We start from the raw sequence: 21,614 nt of genomic DNA, 5'->3' as shown, positions 1-21,614 counted from the left end.
CCCGAGGCGTTCCCAGGCCAGGTTGGAGATATAATCCCTCCACCTAGTCCTGGGTCTTCCCCGAGGCCTCCTCCCAGCTGGACGTGCCTGGAACACCTCCCTAGGGAGGCGCCCAGGGGGCATCCTTACCAGATGCCCGAACCACCTCAACTGGCTCCATTCGACGCGAAGGAGCAGCGGCTCTACTCCGAGCTCCTCACGGATGACTGAGCTTCTCACCCTATCTCTAAGGGAGACGCCAGCCACCCTCCTGAGGAAACCCATTTCGGCCGCTTGTACCCTGGATCTCGTTCTTTCGGTCATGACCCAGCCTTCATGACCATAGGTGAGGGTAGGAACGAAAACTGACCGGTAGATTGAGAGCTTTGCCTTCTGGCTCAGCTCTCTTTTCGTCACAACGGTGCGATAAATTGAGTGTAATACCGTACCCGCTGCGCCGATTCTCCGACCAATCTCCCGCTCCATTGTCCCCTCACTCGCGAACAATACCCCAAGGTACTTGAACTCCTTCACTTGGGGTAAAGACTCATTCACTACCTGGAGAAGGCACTCCATCGGTTTCCTGCTGAGAACCATGGCCTCAGATTTAGAGGTGCTGATCCTCATCCCAGCCGCTTCACACTCGGCTGCGAACCGATCCAGTGAGTGCTGAAGGTCACAGGCCGACGATGCCATCAGGACCACATCATCCACAAAAAGCAGCGATGAGATCCCCAGCTCACCAAACTGCAACCCCTCTCCACCCCGACTACGCCTCGATATCCTGTCCATAAATACTACAAACAGGATTGGTGACAAAGCGCAGCCCTGGCGGAGGCCAACTCTCACCTGAAACGAGTCCGACTTACTGCCGAGAACCCGGACACAGCTCTCGCTTTGGTTGTACAGAGATTGGATGGCCCTGAGAAGGGACCCCCTCACCCCATACTCCCGCAGCACCTCCCACAGTGTCTCCCGGGGGACCCGGTCATAGGCCTTCTCCAGATCCACAAAGCACATGTAGACCGGTTGGGCATACTCCCAGGCTCCCTCCAGGATCCTTGCGAGAGTAAAGATCTGGTCCGTTGTTCCACGACCAGGACGGAATCCGCATTGTTCCTCTTCAACCTGAGGTTCGACTATCAACCGAACCCTCCTTTCCAGCACCTTGGAGTAGACTTTACCGGGGAGGCTGAGAAGTGTGATACCCCTGTAATTGGCACACACCCTCTGGTCCCCCTTTTTGAAAAGGGGAACCACCACCCCGGTCTGCCACTCCTTAGGCACCGTCCCCGACTTCCACGCAATGTTGAAGAGGCGTGTCAACCAAGACAACCCCTCCACACCCAGAGCTTTAAGCATTTCTGGACGGATCTCATCAATCCCTGGGGCTTTGCCACTGTGGAGTTGTTTAACTACCTCAGCAACTTCCACCAGGGAAATTGACGACAATCCCCCATCATCCTCCAGCTCTGCCTCTACCATAGAGGGCGTATTAGTCGGATTTAGGAGTTCCTCAAAGTGCTCCTTCCACCGCCCTATTACCTCCTCAGTTGAGGTCAACAGCGTCCCATCCTTACTGTACACAGCTTGGATGGTTCCCCGCTTCGCCCTCCTGAGGTGGCGAACGGTTTTCCAGAAGCACCTTGGTGCCGACCGAAAGTCCTTCTCCATGTCTTCTCCGAACTTTTCCCACACCCGCTGCTTTGCCTCTTTCACGGCAGAGGCTGCAGCCCTTCGGGCCCTTCGGTACCTTGCAACTGCCTCCGGAGTCCTCTGGGATAACATATCCCGGAAAGACTCCTTCTTCAGTCGGACGGCTTCCCTGACCACCGGTGTCCACCACGGTGTTCGTGGGTTACCGCCCCTTGAGGCACCTAAGACCCTAAGACCACAGCTCCCCGCCGCAGCTTCAGCAATGGAAACTTTGAACATTGTCCACTCGGGTTCAATGCCCCCAGCCTCCACAGGGATGCACGAAAAGCTCCGCCGGAGGTGTGAGTTGAAAGTCTGTCGGACAGGGGCCTCCTCCAGACGTTCCCAATTTACCCGCACTACCCGTTTGGGCTTACCAGGTCTGTCCAGAGTCTTCCCACACCCTCTGACCCAACTCACCACCAGATGGTGATCAGTTGACAGCTCTGCCCCTCTCTTCACCCGAGTGTCCAAAACATACGGCCTCAGATCAGATGAAACGATTATAAAATCGATCATTGACCTTTGGCCTAGGGTGCTCTGGTACCAAGTACACTTATGAGCATCCCTATGTTCGAACATGGTGTTCATTATAGACAATCCATGACTAGTACAGAAGTCCAACAACAAACAACCACTCTGGTTTAGATCAGGGAGGCCGTTCCTCCCAATCACGCCTCTCCATGTGTCTCCATCATTTCCCACGTACGCGTTGAAGTCCCCCAGCAGAACTATGGAGTCCCCCACTGGAGCCCCATACAGGACTCCATTCAAGGTCTCCAAGAAGGCCGAATACTCTGAGCTCTTGTTTGGTGCATACGCACAAACAACAGTCAGAGTTTTCCCCCAGTAAGCACAACATGGTGTTAACATAAAACACAGCGCTTTCAAGTGAGAGAGCGGAGTTCACTTTGGGGCGAAAACAAAATACTTTCAGCCAGGAAACACTCGTTTGTTCCTCGTGAGTGTTTTAATCCAAACCACAGTCTTTTTCCTAATCTTAACCAGTCGTTTTGGTACCTAAACTTTGTCATCGCCGCATGACGCTCACTTTTTCTGGCTAAACTCAACTACCATGGCCCCTGAAAGGACAGTCATCTGGCGGTGCCGCATTATTATGGATCTGATGCAACTTCTAGGCAAGTCCGGCCCTACGAAGCAGCCTGATTGGTTGGGGTTAGGCATTGACCTCGAGAAGTTAAGGTCAGGATAGTCTCGCTTTGCCAGACCCTCCTCCAAAGCGCGCTAAAGGAGGGTTTGGCTACTCTACATAGCATTCGGGTATGGGAGGAAAACGTGCTCTGGTTAAATGGCATTTCTTTAAACCAATCAGAATCGTCATGGGCGGTGCTAAACTCCACACAGAGCCGCTGCAAAATAGTTGTGCGAGGGAAAACTCAGATTGGACAGATAGTCTAGCCAGCTGTCTCAATTTACAATGCAGAGATCTGAGGAGCAGTCAACAATAGTCCTCATAAATCCACCGAATTTAAAATTCATGCATCGGGCGGAATTTCCTGCGGCACTGGAGCAATCCCGGAAGTGGAACATGAAGGATATAGACTAAGGTTAGGATAGCCGACTGGTCAGGGGATAGGACCTGTACAAATTGGGTTCTGTTACTGGTAGAATAATTACATTATCAAATAATAGACAGGACCATTGAAGTTATATTAAAGTTTGTTTTTACTTGTGAACATAACAAGGAGCCAGTTACAGTACTCACAGCATGAGTACAGAAGTGACCAACGTAAGCCTCAAACAGTAGCTTATTTATGTGTGAAATACAATCATAATACAGAGTCGATGATGTCTCCCTTATCTAGTCAGGGAGCGCCTGTTCTTTCCTCAGCATCACACCGTGCTCAGACAAGGACACGCAATGGCTCTATGTTATCTTGTTAACGTGCAATCATTAATATGGCATTCTTAACAATATCCACACAACAGTTTAATTTAACAGAGAGAGAAAAGAGTGATCAGTATAATATTATTCTATGCAAACAGTTTAATAATAAGAGGAAAAGTATGTAAATCATAATTTTCCTAACAGTTACCTTGCGTAAGCATGGATGCCTGGCCAATAGTAGCATGTGAATGCTATTGAAGGGCGGGTCTTGCCTCGAAGTTGTGTTGGTTCCATAATAACGCGGCGGTGCCTGTACCCGACTCACAGTCACCTATTGGCGGCTAAAAAACTGCCGCTTGTAGCCGGCGTCCCGGAGCTCTGTAGCGGCTAAATACATCCAGCAACTAACGCTCGGATTTTATTGTTCCATGGCACTAGCACTTTACGTAGTTTAAAATACTTTTATTTTAGGTATATAATGGTCTATTGGTGAAGTAGATGATCACTTTGAGTGGGGGATACATTTTGTCCCCACTGGGGATAAAAAATAATTGAGTCGAGGCATGGATATGTTGACCAGAAAGGGGGAAATCCCACGCATCCCCCCCGGAAAATCGCACCCTGGTTATGAGAATCAAACGCAGCTCATTTGGATTGTTCCATAACAGTGCAGTTAATGCCTGCTTGACATTTAGTCAAAACCCTCCACAGGATCACAGAGACATTTTTACACTCAGCTGATGCAGAACCTTTTTTAGAACACTTTGATAAAATCTTTAAAAGGCATACATTTGACATTTTACTGTCCTGCCAAATGGCTCTTTTACTTTGCATAACAGCGGAAAAGGGAAGTGACTATGGACCAGCGATGGAGTACTCCAGTCCTGGACTCCGACTTGAGTCCGACTCCAGACGCTATTTTCTAGACTTGTGACTCGACTAGGACTAGCGCACTGATGACTTGGACTCGAGGATTTATGAAATTGGACGTGAGCATTCATGAAATAGGACTCTGACTACTTTTATGTGTAATAGGCAGTGATGGAGTACTCGAGTTCTGGACTCGGACTCGAGTCGCTATTCTCTGGACTCATGACTCGGACTCAAACTCAGGTAATGGTGAGTGACTCCACTGGGACTTTTTTTTAAACTTTTTTTAATTTTTTGTTTTATATTTACCTCGAACCATCAACAGTATGTTGTAAAAACAAAAAAAAAGGAGAAGTTCGAAAAGGATCAGGCGGAAGCACAATGCTTATAAAAATCCTGCCCCTACTTCACAATATCATATTATTACGAAACCAAAAGGATATGCGTATATACAAAATTTTAGGTCATACAATAACTTACAACATACACAACATATAACAATACACTTATGGCATTTTTCCACTACATGGTACCTGCTCGACTCACCTCGACTCTACTCGCCTTTTTTGGTTTTCCATTATGAAAAAAAGTACCTGGTACCTGCCAACAAGTAATTTTTTTAGTATCACCTCTATCGAGGTTCCAAGCGAGCTGAAGCGATACCAAAAGGTGACGTGAAAGCCTGCAGACTACTGATTGGTTGGAGAGAATGGTCACTAATCACTGCGTCATCATTACTAGTGACAGACAAACCCGCTGTTTTTAAATAGTTTAGCCAGCTGTGTTTTTTTTGCTGCCTCCAGCTTCTTTTGAAACAAAATGTGTCTTCTGGCTGTGGCAACAACCACATGCCGAGTATCAAAAACAACACACCTCCGACGTTCTGTGTATGTGTGTGTGTCGCGTTAGGTCACAGCAGTTTCCTGCGGCGTCGCTAAGACGACCAGCTACGCTTGCCTCACGCATGAGGTGGTACTAAATCTGCAATGGAAAATGGAGGACGGGGCACTGCGGCCGAGTCGAGCCGAGCCGAGCCGAGCAGAGCTGGTACTAGCAGTGGGTAAGCGCCATAACATTACCATTTACATATGTTTAGGCCTCTTCCTTTCTATATTCTTCCTTGGTGACTCGGACTTGGACTCGGACTCAAACGCTGGGGAATCGAGACTTGACTCGGACTCGACAGTCGGTGACCCACCTACAACACTGCTATGGACATTGTGAAATGTTATGTGTTTAACCATGGCCTCCAGATCTACCATCCCCGCTCAGGTACGAGCAGAGCGCCTCCAGAAGTACTCCAGCCGCGTGACGTGCTCCTTGTCATGGACATTTTAAACACCCAAGATTTCTGTCACAACATAACCCATGATGAAAAATCATGTGGTCTAAAATGAATGCAAATTAACTGAGGATTAAAAAAACAAGTCATTATTGCTTTGAGTTTTTGCAAATACATGTCAGCTTGTCACATTTGGTAATTGGAGTTTTTGTTTTCTCCTATTCTACCTTATTTATCCACACACACATTTAAACCCTTGTCCAAATCTACACCTCCTCATAGCCTAACTGTTTTTTTGTTGTTTTCACTTAGTGTTTTCATGGGATTCAAAGGAATAGTTTGACATTTTGGAATATAAGCGTATTCTCTTTCTTGCTGACAGTTAGATAAGAGGGTCGATACCACTCTTATGTCTGTGAGCTAACCATGGAGCGACAGAGCCAGCAGGTGATTAGCCTAGCTTAGCATAAAGCGTGGGAACAGCTAGCCTTGCTCTTTTAAAAGTTCAATAATATGCCTACCAACAGATATTTAGCTCTAGCTCCACAGTTACCATACAGACATGAGAATGGTATTGATTTTCTCTCTCAGTGAGAAAGCAATAAGTCATTTTGTGCTTTAGAGGACCATACCACTGATTTTAGCATCTCAAGTATAACAATATCACAAACATCAAGTTTGCATTAACCTTCAAAGTTAGATTATCGACGTGAGAAAACACATGGCAAGATTTTTAAATCAATAAGCATGAAAAGCTGCATTACATAACACAGTGACAATGGAACTTTGAAACATATTAATGCAGACTTGATGTTCGCTGTGATGGACTAACGACACCATGTCAGAGTCGGCTGTGCTCAGGATTAAGCAGTGGTGGAAGAGGTATTCAGATCCTTTACTTAAGTAAAAGTACCACACTGTAAAAATACTCTGTTACAAGCAAAAGTCCAGCATTGAAAATGTTACTTAATTAAAAGTATGTAACTATCATCAGGAAAATGTACTTAAAGTACTCACTGCAAAAAAATCCTCACATTTTAGAAACTGGGAATGATCAAAATAGTTCGGTGTTTAATCGGCTAATCATTTCGGCTGGACTTGTAGGCCTGTGTTGTTGGGTAGTTTAATTAATAAACTACATGTGTTTTGTGTGCAAAAATCTTAATTTGTAAAGTAACTAGTAACTAAAGCTGTCAGATGGATTAAAAAGTACAATATTTCTCTTTGAAATGTAGCGGAGTAGAAGTAGAAAGTTGGAGGAAAAGAATACACTGCGTATATCTATATTATTCTTATAATGTCACTGCTACTACATTGCACATATCTGTACATATTGTTCATACACTGTTCATATTACATAGCCATATTTATTCTGCTCTTATAGCACTGCAATATATTTATTGTCCTGCCTATGCACCACCTGTCTATACTTGAATATCACATTGAACTTTTCTGATTTTTTGCACTTCTGGTTGGACGCAAACTGCATTTCGTTGTCTTTGTACTTGTACTCTGCACAATGACAGTAAAGTTGAATCTAATCTAAAGTACAAGTACCTCTAATTTGTACTTAACTACAGTACTTGAGTAGATGTACTTAGTTACATTCCACCACTGGGATTAAGTTATGCTGGACAACAAAATGCCATCTCAGTCAAGTCTTTAATACTTTGTACCACATTTTCTCATGTCGTCACCTTCCTAAAATAATTGCCTATGTCATTTTTTGACAAAAAGTATTTTTTTGCCTAAATCATCTCCTCATGGTGCTGGCCACCTCTGGTAAAATTGCCTACATCCTCAGTTGAACAGGTCTTGTGATTCTACAGCTTTAGTATAATTGCCTATGTCAAGCGTGTGACTTAGGCCGTTTCGTTTTTTGTGTTTCCTGAAAAAACTGAAAAAATTACTTTTGACAAAAATGATTTTTTTTTCCTAAATCATCTCCTCATGGTGCTGGCCACCTCTGGTAAAATTCCCTACATCCTCAGTTGAACAGGTCTTGTGATTCCACACCTTTAGTATAATGGCCTAAGTCAAGCGTGTGACTTAGGCCATTTAGTTTTTTGTGTTTTCTGAAAAACCTGAAAAAATGACTTAGGCCATTATTTTAGGAAGGTGACGATGTGCAATTCTATTATTATTTTTGCCTCTTATCTAAGAGTCAGTCCCGGCAGATGTCAACACCAGCTCCTTCTCAGGATCTTGTTAAGCGTTAATGACCTGTGCCTGCTTTCTTCCACACGTAGCACTTTCAGTTACAGCAGCTACAGTTCAGTTCTTGTTTCATCAGAACACAAAATCTTTTATCTTTTGTGTTTGTGCCAACCGCAGGCATGCTGTTTCTGAATGTAGCAGACATTTATAAAGTTTTGTTCTTCCACAAATATCTGACATCACAACCAAGTGAATCTGTGAATATACTTGACGTTTTTGAACTTGATAAAGGAGGTCTGGTCTGGCTTTAGTATTTGACCACTTCAATACGTCCAATAATAATAATTACCAGAGGATAGGTCCTGGCTGTTTCATGTTTTCTTTGGTGCATTTTCTACCCTGTAAGTTCAGTGTGAAAGTAGATGGTAAATGTGTTGCATCCACCAACTTCTGTGGCTAAAGTAAACGAGGATTGCCAGATCAATGAAGTGGGCACCAGTCATTTACACTGCCCTCTGTTTGTATCCCGCATTTGGTATTTCTTCCCATGATACAAATACATTAAACGTCATACAATAAATAGATTCAATCTGGATTCTCATTTCTGCAAGATTTCTAAAGTCTGGGTTACATTTGTAGTGTGATAGACGCACATCGTCGCAATGTGGAAACCATGAATCTGCAAAAAAAACAACATCAACGTTTTTGGAGTTGAGAAAAACAGCCCTGTTTTCAGCCTAATGGCGCTTTTCAGCTGATCCAATGGGTTTTAAATGGATTACTCATCTTAGGAAGTAGGAAAAATCATACCAACTCATAAAGGAATACCTAATCCATTGGTTTATCTGAAAAGTGACGATGTGTAACTGCACATTTAAAGATTTCTTGTGTAAGAGAGTGCATTTTCATTACACTGATTATATCAAATAAGGGTTTGGGAAACAACATCTTTGGAAATGTAATGTTTGAGAAGTTTAGGAACATAATACTTGGAAGATAGGTTGAGATTTCTACACAAATAATATACATAATATTTGATTTATTTAAGACTCAAACGGTTACAAGCAGCAGGCAGTGGCAGCTAAAGGTATTACATTTATCTTGGGGATGGATTTGAGAGATATGGGTATGAGATGTATTGAGCTGCCAATTGCCTGTCAGCATAACACTGACGCTTTGAACACATGGCGCGCCTGGTCTTACTTGTGTTACTCAAGAAAGATGGAGAGATGAGGAGGCTGAGCTGGACTATTGAGATGCAGTCATGTGAAACAGACTGCAGAATCTGTTGCCTTGCCAACCAAGCCCCTCAGAGTGTGAGGGTTAAATGTAAAATAATCTATGCCAATGCAAATATAGGTTGCCATCTGTTTTTATGACATTCCTTTTGTTTCTTTTTTTTTTTTTAAAACATGCAAGAATGTGGTGTAGGTGTTCAGATCAGCGGGGCTGTTTGCCATGATCCTGATTTAATTATGATGTGAGAGCAACGTGCATACCTGGATAATAATTACAAGACCATCCATACGCTGCTAAAGGTGTTGGGATACAATAGCAGGCATAATTAGGCTCCTCATATAGCACATATTTTAATGCCATCACTGCTGGTTAAAATATAACATTTGCAATATGTGTTGACAATTTGGGAAATGTATTCATTTTGTCAATGTAGTAATGTTAGTTTGCACTCGTTCAAAGTCACAAACCTGAACATTTAATGATAAATGGATTTTGAGTTGATTTCTCTGATCAGCAATTCAGCAAAATGTTTATGTCACAAAGCATAGTTGTCCTGGAAAAAAACAACAATGAGTCACAATCTGTCTCTGGATTATAGAGCAGACTTCTGAGAAATTGATCAAAAGTTCTGTGGTCAACTTAGTTTCTGTCTCTGATTATTATCTACCGCCGGAGATATGGCGAAGGCAAGTAAACAGCAAAGTTGTTGCTTAGGAACAGTGAAAAATAACCCTAACTTTTCTTGAAGCATCTGATCTTATCTCTCATGGTATCTGTGTGTGTGTGTGTGTGTGTGTGTGTGTGTGTGTGTGTGTGTGTGTGTGTGTGTGTAGGGCGGTGGGGGTGGTCGGGGGAGTCAGGTTTAGCAGAGGTTGTTTCTAGGCAACGTTTTTTTTTTTTTTTTTTTTTTTTTTTAATATGAAACTTGTTTCCTTTCCTGTGTTTTCCATCTGTTCCTATTCATTATAACCCACTATTTTACAAATATGATTTCCCATCATTTAGACTGGGTTAACTGACTCTGGTGTATGAGCCAGCATAACTCTATGATGAAAGACAGCGACAATACATCTGCCATTCGGAACAGGTCCAAACACTCATTACAGCATGATAAACGTGCAGCTATTTTTCAGTAATATAGATCAGAGGTAACCCAGACTTGCAGACTTTGATGTCAACCATACACTATACCAGCTGCGTGTGGCCAGAACAAATGTACACTTTCAATTCTCTGTGTCTTGTCTTCTCATTTTTGTCTTAAACTTGTGCTAATGCTTACAGTATGTGTGTAATAATTATTTTGTTTTAACATGTCCTGATTTTGCTTTTCCTTACACATGCCTGCAGCGTTCATGAAAGGTTTGCATATTTGACCTGTAAATGCTGTTGGGCTTGCTGCCCAGTTCTGCCTTAGATGGGAAAAAAGTGCATTTAATTACAACCAGTGACCTGTGGTAAAGTAAACAGACAAGCAAATAAATAATGTCCAGTACAGCTGTTAGGATGACATGCTGTTTCATGCAGCAGTGTGAAATGTCATGCTGTGACCTTATTATCCTCATCATTTTAATTGAAGCGAGTCTCTGCACGTGTGCATTTAAGTGTGTGTGCAACAGGTGCACATACATTTTAACATTATTTTAGGGTTATTTGTTCAGCCTCACATTATGCATTTAAAATAAATGGTGTCCGTTTCACGGTGTATAATTAATAGGCAAAAAGTGGTACTTTGACAGTACATACAGAGCAGCTACTAATTACAGCGTGTTCCTTCTACTCCACACACACACACACACACACACACACACACACACGCACGCACCAAATCAATTGCACAGATGTCTTTTACAGCAGAACCCCTTTCATTTAAATTTTAATTGGCTATATGGGCTTTCAACTGGAAACTTGTGGTAGTTTCAATTAAAAGCCTTTTCCTCACAAGACATGACCTCAACATCACCCAAGCACACTTTACTGCGCATGCCAGCATGCATGTGTGCACGTTAGAGGACAGAAAACCCACTGCCTCCACTAACAGCGAGTTCACATGCAGCTTCTGGTTAATTCTAGTTGACCCTCGTGATCCAGACAGGGCAGTACAGTACGGCATGTCCTTTCCTACAACGTAAACCTCAGCGATGATGGGGTCTGACGACATGTTACACTGTACTGAACAAAACTATGTAAATCCTAAGTCCTATTACCATCTCATCACACTAAAAGTAATAGATAGTGTTCCCTAACAGACTATCTTACAGTAATATGGTTTTTTTTTAATGTTCTATTACTTTGATATATTCATCTTCGAAGTATGTCATTCCACCGTCTTTTCTGATGCTTTTTGGGTATCTATGATATTTTGTACCTTGTCTACATCCTGAAATAAATAATAATATTAATATCTTATTCATATTTTTAGCTTTTCAGTTCCCATTTTCTGTACCGATTTCTGTTATTTACCCTCTCTTGAAACTCAAACTTATAGCCAACAGAATGCACCAACTGATAACCTGTTGGTTTACACCTTTAAGTGATTCCTTTGTGTGTTACACTCCAGTATCCAGTTTCAGCAGGGAATACATCCAATTAAAGAAGCAAAATGCTGTTTTATACGGACTTTAATTGAGGACCACTGGAATCTATTTCAAAGCAACATCCCAGAACAAGGGCATGAGAATGAATTAGTCCTTGGCCTAGTTTATGTGCAGTAATTTGCGTGCAGTAAAAAGCAAAAAAGATCCTGTGGTTTTGATGGATTGTTCTATCCTCTCTTCAAAAAAAAAAATCAACTCTCTACACCACACATCTTTCTAAACTCTCAATCTCGTCCTTCTTTCTCAACATAACTTTCATGTTGCATCCAAAGATATGAATGTTATGAACTCTGTACGGCAATCTTTCCTACAGTTAGATAGTGCCCTCTGTTGGAAGAGGAATAGAACTACAGCTTTGGTAACATTTCAAGCTGATCATGAACAACCCACTTTGTTGCTGTTCAATATGTATTCATGTATGCTAAGTAACTGGGAAAAGGCAATACACTACAGTACCATTATATTTGTTATCACTTTGAAACATCAGTACTGTATTTTGAACCTTTAGACAAAACTATAGACAAAATTCTTGCATGTATACCTGCTGAGTAACTGTAGCTATCCAGTGGTCAAGAAGATATTGACTTCCTATTAGGTGAAATAAGAAATATTATTTTAATGTGTTTATGTACAGTATAGCCAACATAAATGTAGTGACCCACAAGGGTGAACTTGGTCACTGCAGCAACAAACGTTAGAATACTGTTACTACTCCCATACTGCCCCACACTCTCCCTCTCTAGGCAAGCAGTCAAATGCCATATTCCCCAAGTCATCCTGTCGCACGGTTGCTCCCCAGTGAGTGGGTGAGCACACAGACATCATACTCAGGCTGCTATAAGAAGGAAGAAAGTCTGTCTGTCTGTCTGTCTGTCCTCTCATTGTCCTAACAACCCATGTCACACTACCTGCTCAATACCAAACAGCAGACAGACAAAATTAGTAACTTAGTGGAGCAGCTAAAGAGCCTCATGTATGTAAATTCAGGGTGGGGACATTAATGATGACACACGTGCCAATGTGCAACTTCCTTGCCTTTAGTTGTCTTGACTTGTGTGCTTGACCTTACCCCCATTTATCTGATTAATCACATTAACTCTTACTGTATTAGTAGCCATGTGACATGTCTATCATGTATGTCATGTGGATTTTTTTTTTTAATTTAGTGTATTTTCTTTTATTATCCATGATATTCATGTGGATTTGTTATTTTATTATCCTGTTTGTGATGTATGTATGTTGTGTGTGATGTCTTTAAGCTACTGGGACCTTGAATTTCCCCTTGGGGATCAATTAAGGATCTATCTATCTATCTGTCTATCTGTCTGTCTGTCTGTCTGTCTGTCTGCCTATCTATCTGTCTGTCTGTCTATCTATCTATCTATCTATCTATCTATCTATCTATCTATCTATCTTTCTTTCTTTCTTTCTTTCTTTCTCTCTATTTTCACAACTAGTTTCTGCTGCCCCCAATAGGCCAAGTGCCAACACCAACACATTACAAAAGCTTAATTTCCAAAGCTAAAACAAAAATACTCTATAACTACTATGTTTGTGGAAATCGAAAATGCTAATAAAATTAAAATAAACCGGAAAGGCAAAGCATGTGGTGTTAACAGTTAGTGCGCAGTGTGCAGTGCTGCTGTCCCTCAGTGGGCGGTGTTAACAAATCATATGACAGCAGTCGTCAGTGTATCCGCCATGCGGCTCTGGAGAGCGACAGTGTTGTTAGGTTTGTTAGGGAGCAGAGGAGTACAGAGAAGTATGGTAAGTGTGTAGAGCACGATAATATATGTCTATCTCTTTTTTGTGTACTGTGGTCAAAACATTTGTGTGACCGCTGCTGCCTGTATGCTGAACTAAATGTAGGTCAGATTTAGATTTTCTATTTTTAAATGCGGTGTGACGGAGTAATGGGTCCGATGTTAACGCAGCCACTAGCGCTAACGCTAACTTAGCCCGAGGCGTAACGTTGATGTTAGCGTTTGGATGTCAGTAACGCTTAACGCAAATACAACTCAAATTTATCGGTATTTTTCTATTATGGAAAGCGTGACCGTTGTTGTTAGCTAGCTAGTTAGCTGGCTGTGCTGTAGCGTTACCGTTAGCTCTGATGTGACGCGGAGATACAGTTAAAGTTGCTAATAATCCGTGGTAATAGTCTTCAAGCCAGGTGATGTAAATCGACGTCAGATCAAAGCTCTATTGTGTTTTCCTTTATTTCCTCGTTTTTATGCAATGCAGTAAAACAGGAATAGACCAACGATTTACCATAATCAGATCTTTCTGTTTTTACTGTGCTGTCTTTCCTGATAACGTTACTCATGTAAAGTCCAGTGGTGGAAAATGTATCCTTTACCTACATAAAAGTGCTAATACCAGACTGTAAAAATACTCTGTTACAAGTAAAAGTCCTGCATTGAAAATGTTACGTTAAGTATCATCAGGGAAATGTACTTTAATTAAAAGTAACAGTACTAGAGGAGTAGTTGAGTAAAAAATTATATATTTTTCTCTGAAATGTAGTGGAGTAGAAGTAGAAAGTGGTATGAAAAGACAAGACTCAAGTAAAGTACAAGTACCTCTAATTTGTATTTAAGTACAGCACTTGAGTAGATGTACTTAGTTGCGTTGCACCACTGGGATTGAGTTCTGTTGGACAACAAAATGCCATCTCAGTCAAGTCTTTAACACTTTGAACCACATTTTCTCATGTGTATTTCTATTTCTATTTTGCCTCTTATCTAAGAGTCCCAGTCCTACAGTACTTTAGTAAATGTACTTAGTTGAATTCCATCACTGGTAAAGTGAGGGGACATTAATGATGAAACAAATGGGCCATAGTGCAATTTCCTTGCTTTAAGCTGTCTTGGCATGTGTGCTTTACCCTACCTCCATTCATCTGATTAGTCTTGTTTATTTCTCAGGCCTGAGCTTACCTTTGCCCTTTGGTTTGCTTTTATGGACTTAAGCCCTGACAGACCTCTGCCTCCAGCTGTCTTCGTCAATCACACACTATAACTCACCTACACCATTTCAATTCTTCACCTCTATGCAGTGTGCTGCTCAGGTTGGAGACTGGCAGAGTGCCAAGTCAATCTACGAATTCTCTGCCAAGGATATTGACGGCAATGATGTGTCTCTTGAGAAATACAGGTAAAATATATAATTTAATAATAATATATAGTTGTGTGTGTGTGTGTATATATATATATATATATATATATATATATATATATATATATATATATATATATACACATTGCACTGAACTGTCTTGAACTATATTTATATTTAAATCTTAAATCTCAGACTATACTGATATTGCACTATTCCTTCCCTCTCTTCAATTGTTATTGTATATTTTTTTGTAAATTTCTAAATTCTATTGTATTGTTATACTGCATACCTAACAGTATTTATTTTTTAAATATTTCTTACTGTCCTTTCTGTTTTTTATTCTTTTATATGTTAAGTGAGTGTTGTACTTTGAGAGCAAAGATTAACCGGAGTCAAATTCCATGTTTGTTTACGCAAACCTGGCCAATAAAGCTGATTCTGATTCTGATAACATATCATGTATCCGTATGGTCTAATAAATGAATGACTTTCATAGAGTTTGAAAGAACAGCAGTAGAGTAGAACATTTCTTCCAGTTGTCCTGTTTACACTTCACAAATGAGCAGTAGTTTGCAGAATTGTTTCCTCATTTCAACCTCTTGTCTGTTCGGTTTTCCCCCTGCCAGAGGGTATGTGTGCATCATTGTAAATGTGGCCTCTAAATGAGGAAAGACCAAGGTAAACTACACTCAGCTAGCTGGAATGCACGCCTCCTACGCTGAGCAAGGTTTACGCATCATGGGCTTCCCATGCAACCAGTTTGGAGGACAGGTAAAAAGAATAAACTGATGACAACACAGATTTATGTTTATAACTTATATTTCAGATTTTTCTAACTTCGTTTTTTTTATGTGTGATCCAGGAGCCAGGGACTGATGCAGAGATAAAAGAGTTTGCCAAAGGTTACAACGCTGAGTTTGACCTCTTCAGTAAGATTGATGTGAATGGAGACAACGCTCACCCTCTGTGGAAGTGGATGAAGGCACAGCCCAAAGGCAAGGGAACTCTGGGAAAGTGAGTCATTTTCCTATTTTTCTGTTTACTTAAAGTGCTCATATTATGCTTTTTGGCTTTTCCCCTTTCCTTTATTGTGTTATATATCTTCCCAAAGTCCACCCCGAAGGGACTTACCATCTCCACCAGAAAACACTGTTCACAAACTGCTCCAAACAGCTCTATTGTAGTCCAGCCTTTACTTCTGTGACGAGCGTGCGTCGCTTTGTAACACACGTTATAATGCTCGCCTAGCTGCTAGCGTGGCACTCCCTCGTACTCTGCAACTGACTAGCTAGCAGTACTTACTGCACATGTCGACTCCCAACAAAGATGGAACAGAAGTGAGATGTCTCACTCTGTAGCTAAAACAGAGAGCTCAACACACAGGGTGAAAAGAGGAGCTGCAGCAGTGTGCAGTACAACAAATATATGGTGTTTTCTCAAAATTAAACCACATAAACCTATTCTGGTACAACCTCTAAATACAATTATGAACCTGAAAATGAGCATAATATGAGCACTTTAACAAAAGTCTCTTGACCTTGTGTACAGAAAATGAGTAAGCGCTCTTAGTGGAACATGAATGTATCACTGAGATTAGAATAACTACCCTGTGCACTATATCACAAATAAGTTTTGTTTTCAGTACATTAATAATTAGCATTATGTGTTAGCTTACATTTCTTAGTTCACGTGCTCTGTCATTGTAACGTACAGTTATGTGTGAGAAGTTGAATGAATTTCTGTTTTCTAAAAGTGCGGGGTGTGTGTTTATATTCATGTCAGCCTGCAAGAAAAGCAAAATATTGTAGTTAAAAGGGGGAAATAAAGATTACAACCTTGGTCTTTTTCATAGTTCTAGCCATTATTCCTGTTATAATTTACTCACCAATGCCATTTTAGTGTGTGAGGACTTTTAACAGTTTTGTAACACTGATAGTCACTATATCTCCCATATCATCAATTCATTAGGTGATTTAAAATGTAATCATAACTGGTGGCCAAAACTAGCAAAAATAGGACCCATGTTGGTTAAAAATAAATGTAAAAAAAAGTCCATTGAGAGCAATAGCAGCCACATGTAATCACTTAAACGTTAGAAATGGATAGTGATACAAATCATGTTTTGATATATTGTGTAATATGTATAATTTATTTATAACAAAGTGTTAACTTTTTCCCTTTTACCCCAGAAGGAAACACTGTGTGTCATACACATTCTGTTCAGTTTCCATTACTTTCTTCCTCTTTTTTTTTCTCTCATTCGCTTTGGGTGGGGTTGTAAAATGTTTCAATTTAAGAGATTATGCTATCATGGTCCACTTATTATTATTATTATTATTATTATTATTATTATTATTATTATTATTATTATTATTATTACAACACCAACAACTGTGAGCTGAGGCCTGTACTACGAAGCAAGATTTGGCGTTAACGAGGTAACTTCAGGTTCAACCCAGGGTTTTGTGTATCACGACGGTGGATCCCCTGTTACTGGGTTAAATCGCCATGGTAACTTATGCTGAACACCTACTACTTATGCTGAACACCTACTAGGAGACCCTACGTTGGAGATTAGAGATCAACCGGTGTAAAAGCACCACCTACCGACCAATCAATAGAGAGAGAACACCGTTAACATTCCCTGATGGGTATTTTTTATGAAAGATATAGATTTTCAGCGGAGGGAATTACGTATAGGCTGTTTATCGGCTTCTTGAGCCGTGTGTTGCCAATGCGCACATCGGTTTGAATTATATTTTTATATTTTTTTTATTTGCTCTAACGATCGCTTACCACCGCCTGGGTTGCAACTGAAATAATAGGCTAAAGCAACAACGTTTATGGAAAGCACAAGTGTAATTATAGTCAGATCTTGGTCCTGACTGATGACTATATTGATAAGCGCATAGACAGTATATAAATGGACCAACAGATCATGTTGCTCTGGACGGAGACCAGTGAAGGATATTAGAAGCACTTTTCCAGTGAGTGCTGAGCGTTACTGCGCAGCCTCCAACTGAGAGAGACGACGTAGATGTGACGTGAGCAACCTGTCTGGAAGTTGTAAGTCTTCTGGTAGCTGTGCCAAGAGAAATCTCAATCATTCCCAATCTTACAGAGACGGAGAGCGTAGGTATATGTAAGGAGATAACATGGACACAAGCTAATTATTGCTAACTAAAATGCTAGTAAACATTAGTAATTAAACTTAAACAGCTAATGTAAGTCGAAACTGCCTGCGAGCTTCTCCTGTACTATACGGTAATTCCTCTATGTGACAGTAAGTCGCGTGGTTATGACACGATCGTTAGCCTATTTTTATAAAACGTCTGCTACGGAGCCATAACGTGAAGTACAAGGTAATGGAGCCTTTTATACATTGTCGTGTTTCTTTAGAAATAAACAATGGACAAATAGAGTCTTTAATCGCTTCAGATGTAAAGTTATTCGCTGTCAAAGTGACGTCAAAATGAATGGCAGTCAATGGAATGCTAACGGGGGGTGATCGTTTGGTAGCATCAAAATGGCGCCATAGGAGGTTCGAGCTCTGAAGCGAAGCTTACCCCCTTGGATAAGCGTTGTGATTTACACATTTACAGCGTCGGCTTTCCTTCCTGGGTTAGGAAGCAGCGACTGTATTGCGTTTTGCCTGTAAAACCGTGTCTGTGTTCTTCATATTTATGTAGAATTATAGTTTGCTCTTCTTATATAAAATATGCGGCTCTGGTAGATGTTTGCGATTGATCGTGCTGTGCAAACACCGCCCCTTTTATGTGAACGCGCACGTCTCTAGATCGGAAAACCCTGGGTTGATTGAAGTTTTTAACCACCGTCGTGACACAGCTTATGCGGGACCGCGGTAGGGTTAGTGAAGCCGGGTAACTGAAAGAAATCCAGGGCATGTTGATCCTGCTTCGTAGTATAGGCCTCTAGTGTTGCATTTACACTAGCAGCTCTGTGAATTTAAATCAATTTAATACTTACAGTAACATGCTTCTATACCAGTATCATTTGTGTTGTAAAGAAAGTGCTCTTAATAACCTACCTGTGAATAACCAGCATTTGTCGTGGGGTTGGTGGCACAAAAATCAGCACACTCATAGAGCGTGAAGCAGTGCATTTCACCATAAATACTCATAAATTATGAGTGTCATATACTGAGCATACAAATGGATAGTTGCAAATCATGTTGCAGGAGTGGCTTTCAAAGTTACTCTATGAATTAAATAATTGCATCCTCATGTAAACTGGTCACTATATTGAGCCGTTGTAACCAATTTAAAATGAGGCCGCGGTCCAACAGGATGTGTTGATATATTTTTATTTTTTCTCCACAGTAACATCAAATGGAACTTCACAAAGGTAACTTGCTAATAGAGTTGGCACTTTCCCCTTTTTAAGAAGCATATTCAGTCAAATGTTGCCTCAACCAAAGGAAAAATACATGTGCTGATATGTTGATGTCTTCTTCCTCAACAGTTTTTGATAAATAGAGAAGGAGCAGTGGTGAAGAGATACGGGCCAACAGATGATCCCAGCGTAAGTGACACTCGCTGTGCTTGTAATATTTCTGTGCATGCTGTGACTGTGGCAACTTTCATATGATTTTGGTGCATACAATAGCTTTCTGCTATTTGGATTTAGTTAAACCTTTTTAAATCTCAACCTATACTGATGCTAATACTATGCTGAGAACTTTGATCCTTTTCAGGCACCGACCGAATTGCCTCTTTAGTATCGAGTATCAAATATGCCTTGTCATTCAATACCAAAGTTCAATACCTAGAAGTAAATCTCATCAGCTTCAGCGAGCCAAGACGCATGCAGCGTGATTGTATCAAGATCTAATAATGCTGCTGATTGGCTGGCTGTCTAACGTTACACGTCATAGAGGAATGCAGGAAAAACTCGGACAGAGACGAGGTGTGTGTGTGTGTGTGTGTGTGTGTGTGTGTGTGTGTGTGTGTGTGTGTGTGTGTGTGTGTGTGTGTGTGTGTGTGTGTGTGTGTGTGTGTGTGTGTGTGTGTGTGTGTGTGTGTGTGTGTGTGTGTGTGTGTGTGGTGCAGTTTGAGAAGCTTGACTACAGTGTGCATCACATCGGTGTTAAGGAGCAAGGAAAAAACATGTACCGTAATGTTGGATATTTTTTTTTTTTTAAATGGATTTTATAAAATCGGCATCGGAAAAAAAGTATTGTTCAGGAACCGGTATCAAATTCACGGTACCAGTATCAAACATTTTTTTTAACGATACTCTAGGGCTGGGCGATATGGAGAAAATCAAATATCACGATATTTTTGACCAAATACCTCAATATCGATACCGCAACGATATTGTAGTGTTGACTATTGGTGCTTTCACAATATATTTACACAATAAGATTTTTGATAAATAATCATCAGTAATGTGGATATAATGACTAAGTGAGTAAAGGCAAACAATAGAACAGTTACAACAGTCTGGTAAGTTCAGAAAATGACATCGCTTTACTGTAATGCAGCCTTTAAAACCAGGAAAAGACAACACTTATGCCATATTACGATATCCAAAATCTAAGACGATATCTAGTCTCATATCACGATATTGATATAATATCGATATATTGCCCAGCTCTACGATATCCAGCCCTAATGATGATTGATATAGAGAGAAAGGAGACGGCATAAAAATAATGGATTAAAATGGTAGTGGAACTGGTAATTAATGATCCATAGTTCAGATGTTTCTTCTTTATCCATATGTTATTCAGCTTTGTAGAGAACATTCCATCTCTGTCCATGGTGCTGCAATGGTGCCATTCCCCATACGCCATCTCTGTCATAGTAAGATTTCTACTTATTTCTCTTTGCAGGTGGTGGAGAAGGACCTGCCTACGTACCTGTAATACTACTGTCTCCCATGTGTTTGTTTGACTCCTGACCTCTCCCATGGACTTCAGGGTATTGGTGTGTGTGTGTGTGTCTGGACCAGTGACGGCCTGTCTGTAAACCCAACATTGGGGAAGGCAGGCCTGATGACCCCCTAGCGTGCAACTAACCCACAGAACACACCCATGCCAGACCCTTAGGACCACATGAGAGAACATTCATTAGTTCTGCAAACTAGAGACCCTTCACATCTTACTTCAAACTCAGCCATTCCTCTTTCCAATGCAAATACCATCTAGTCCTTTCTGAATGTTAAGTGACAAGTTTGTTCATGTGTCAATGTCCGTTTCATTTATGGACATAGAATGCCATATATTTCACAGATTTCTGACAAGCTACTGATAACTATTATTATTTGCACTTAACTTGCCGAAGGGCCCATTATTGTATCTGTAACTCATGACTTACCATGTGATGAAATTGGAAAATAAATGCTGTCCAGGACATTCATTTGTCAACTTTCATGCACTTATTAAAATAATTAATTTAAGCTATAGTAATGCTCGCCTTCTGGCTTTGTGAATTGTTACTATATTGATAATTTTTTTTAAATATATTTTTTTAATTTATTTATTCAAATTGCCTGTTTGTTTAGATATTTTAAAGCTAGTGCAAGGTTTTACATTGCAAAATGTAAACCACTTTATGATTAGTGTTCTGGTTATGCTTATGTTGTTTCTTTCCTTGGTAATGCTTTACAATTTTATTACATTCTGTTTTAATATTGCCCCAAGTAAATCTGCCTCAGTCCATTTTGTTTATATAATGCAATACAGTATGTCCTAAAACTGTATTTTAAGGTTCTGTAATACAAGTATACTAGTAATTTCCCAGGAAGTTTCCTGGAAATAACTCAGTAGTAATTGTAGGGGAAATGGGACATTTTCTCAAGCGAACTT

General features: G+C 40.7%; 1 protein-coding gene and 1 long non-coding RNA gene across 2 annotated transcripts; one reads left to right on the top strand and one right to left on the bottom strand.

Annotated features, from left to right (window-relative positions):
• The first annotated feature begins 13,293 nt into the window (after positions 1-13,293).
• Positions 13,294-21,209, top strand: LOC116037299 (phospholipid hydroperoxide glutathione peroxidase-like). The gene is made up of 7 exons (XM_031281150.2): positions 13,294-13,432; positions 14,724-14,821; positions 15,412-15,556; positions 15,648-15,799; positions 19,126-19,150; positions 19,268-19,327; positions 20,640-21,209. The coding sequence occupies exons 1-7, from the start codon at positions 13,340-13,342 to the stop codon at positions 20,670-20,672; spliced, it is 606 nt and encodes a 201-aa protein (XP_031137010.1). The 5' UTR covers positions 13,294-13,339; the 3' UTR covers positions 20,673-21,209.
• LOC116037301 lies at positions 15,664-16,433 on the bottom strand. Its single transcript, XR_004101828.1, has 2 exons — positions 16,303-16,433; positions 15,664-15,827 (listed from the first exon to the last, which is right to left on the bottom strand). It is a non-coding gene; the product is annotated as an uncharacterized LOC116037301 (long non-coding RNA).
• Positions 21,210-21,614: the final 405 nt, after the last annotated feature.

This window comes from Sander lucioperca, chromosome 9, assembly GCF_008315115.2.
Source record: "Sander lucioperca isolate FBNREF2018 chromosome 9, SLUC_FBN_1.2, whole genome shotgun sequence".
In the NCBI taxonomy this organism is placed as follows: domain Eukaryota; kingdom Metazoa; phylum Chordata; class Actinopteri; order Perciformes; family Percidae; genus Sander; species Sander lucioperca.
The sequence above is the reverse complement of the archived record's forward strand: the minus strand, read 5'-3'. Positions and strand labels throughout refer to the sequence as shown.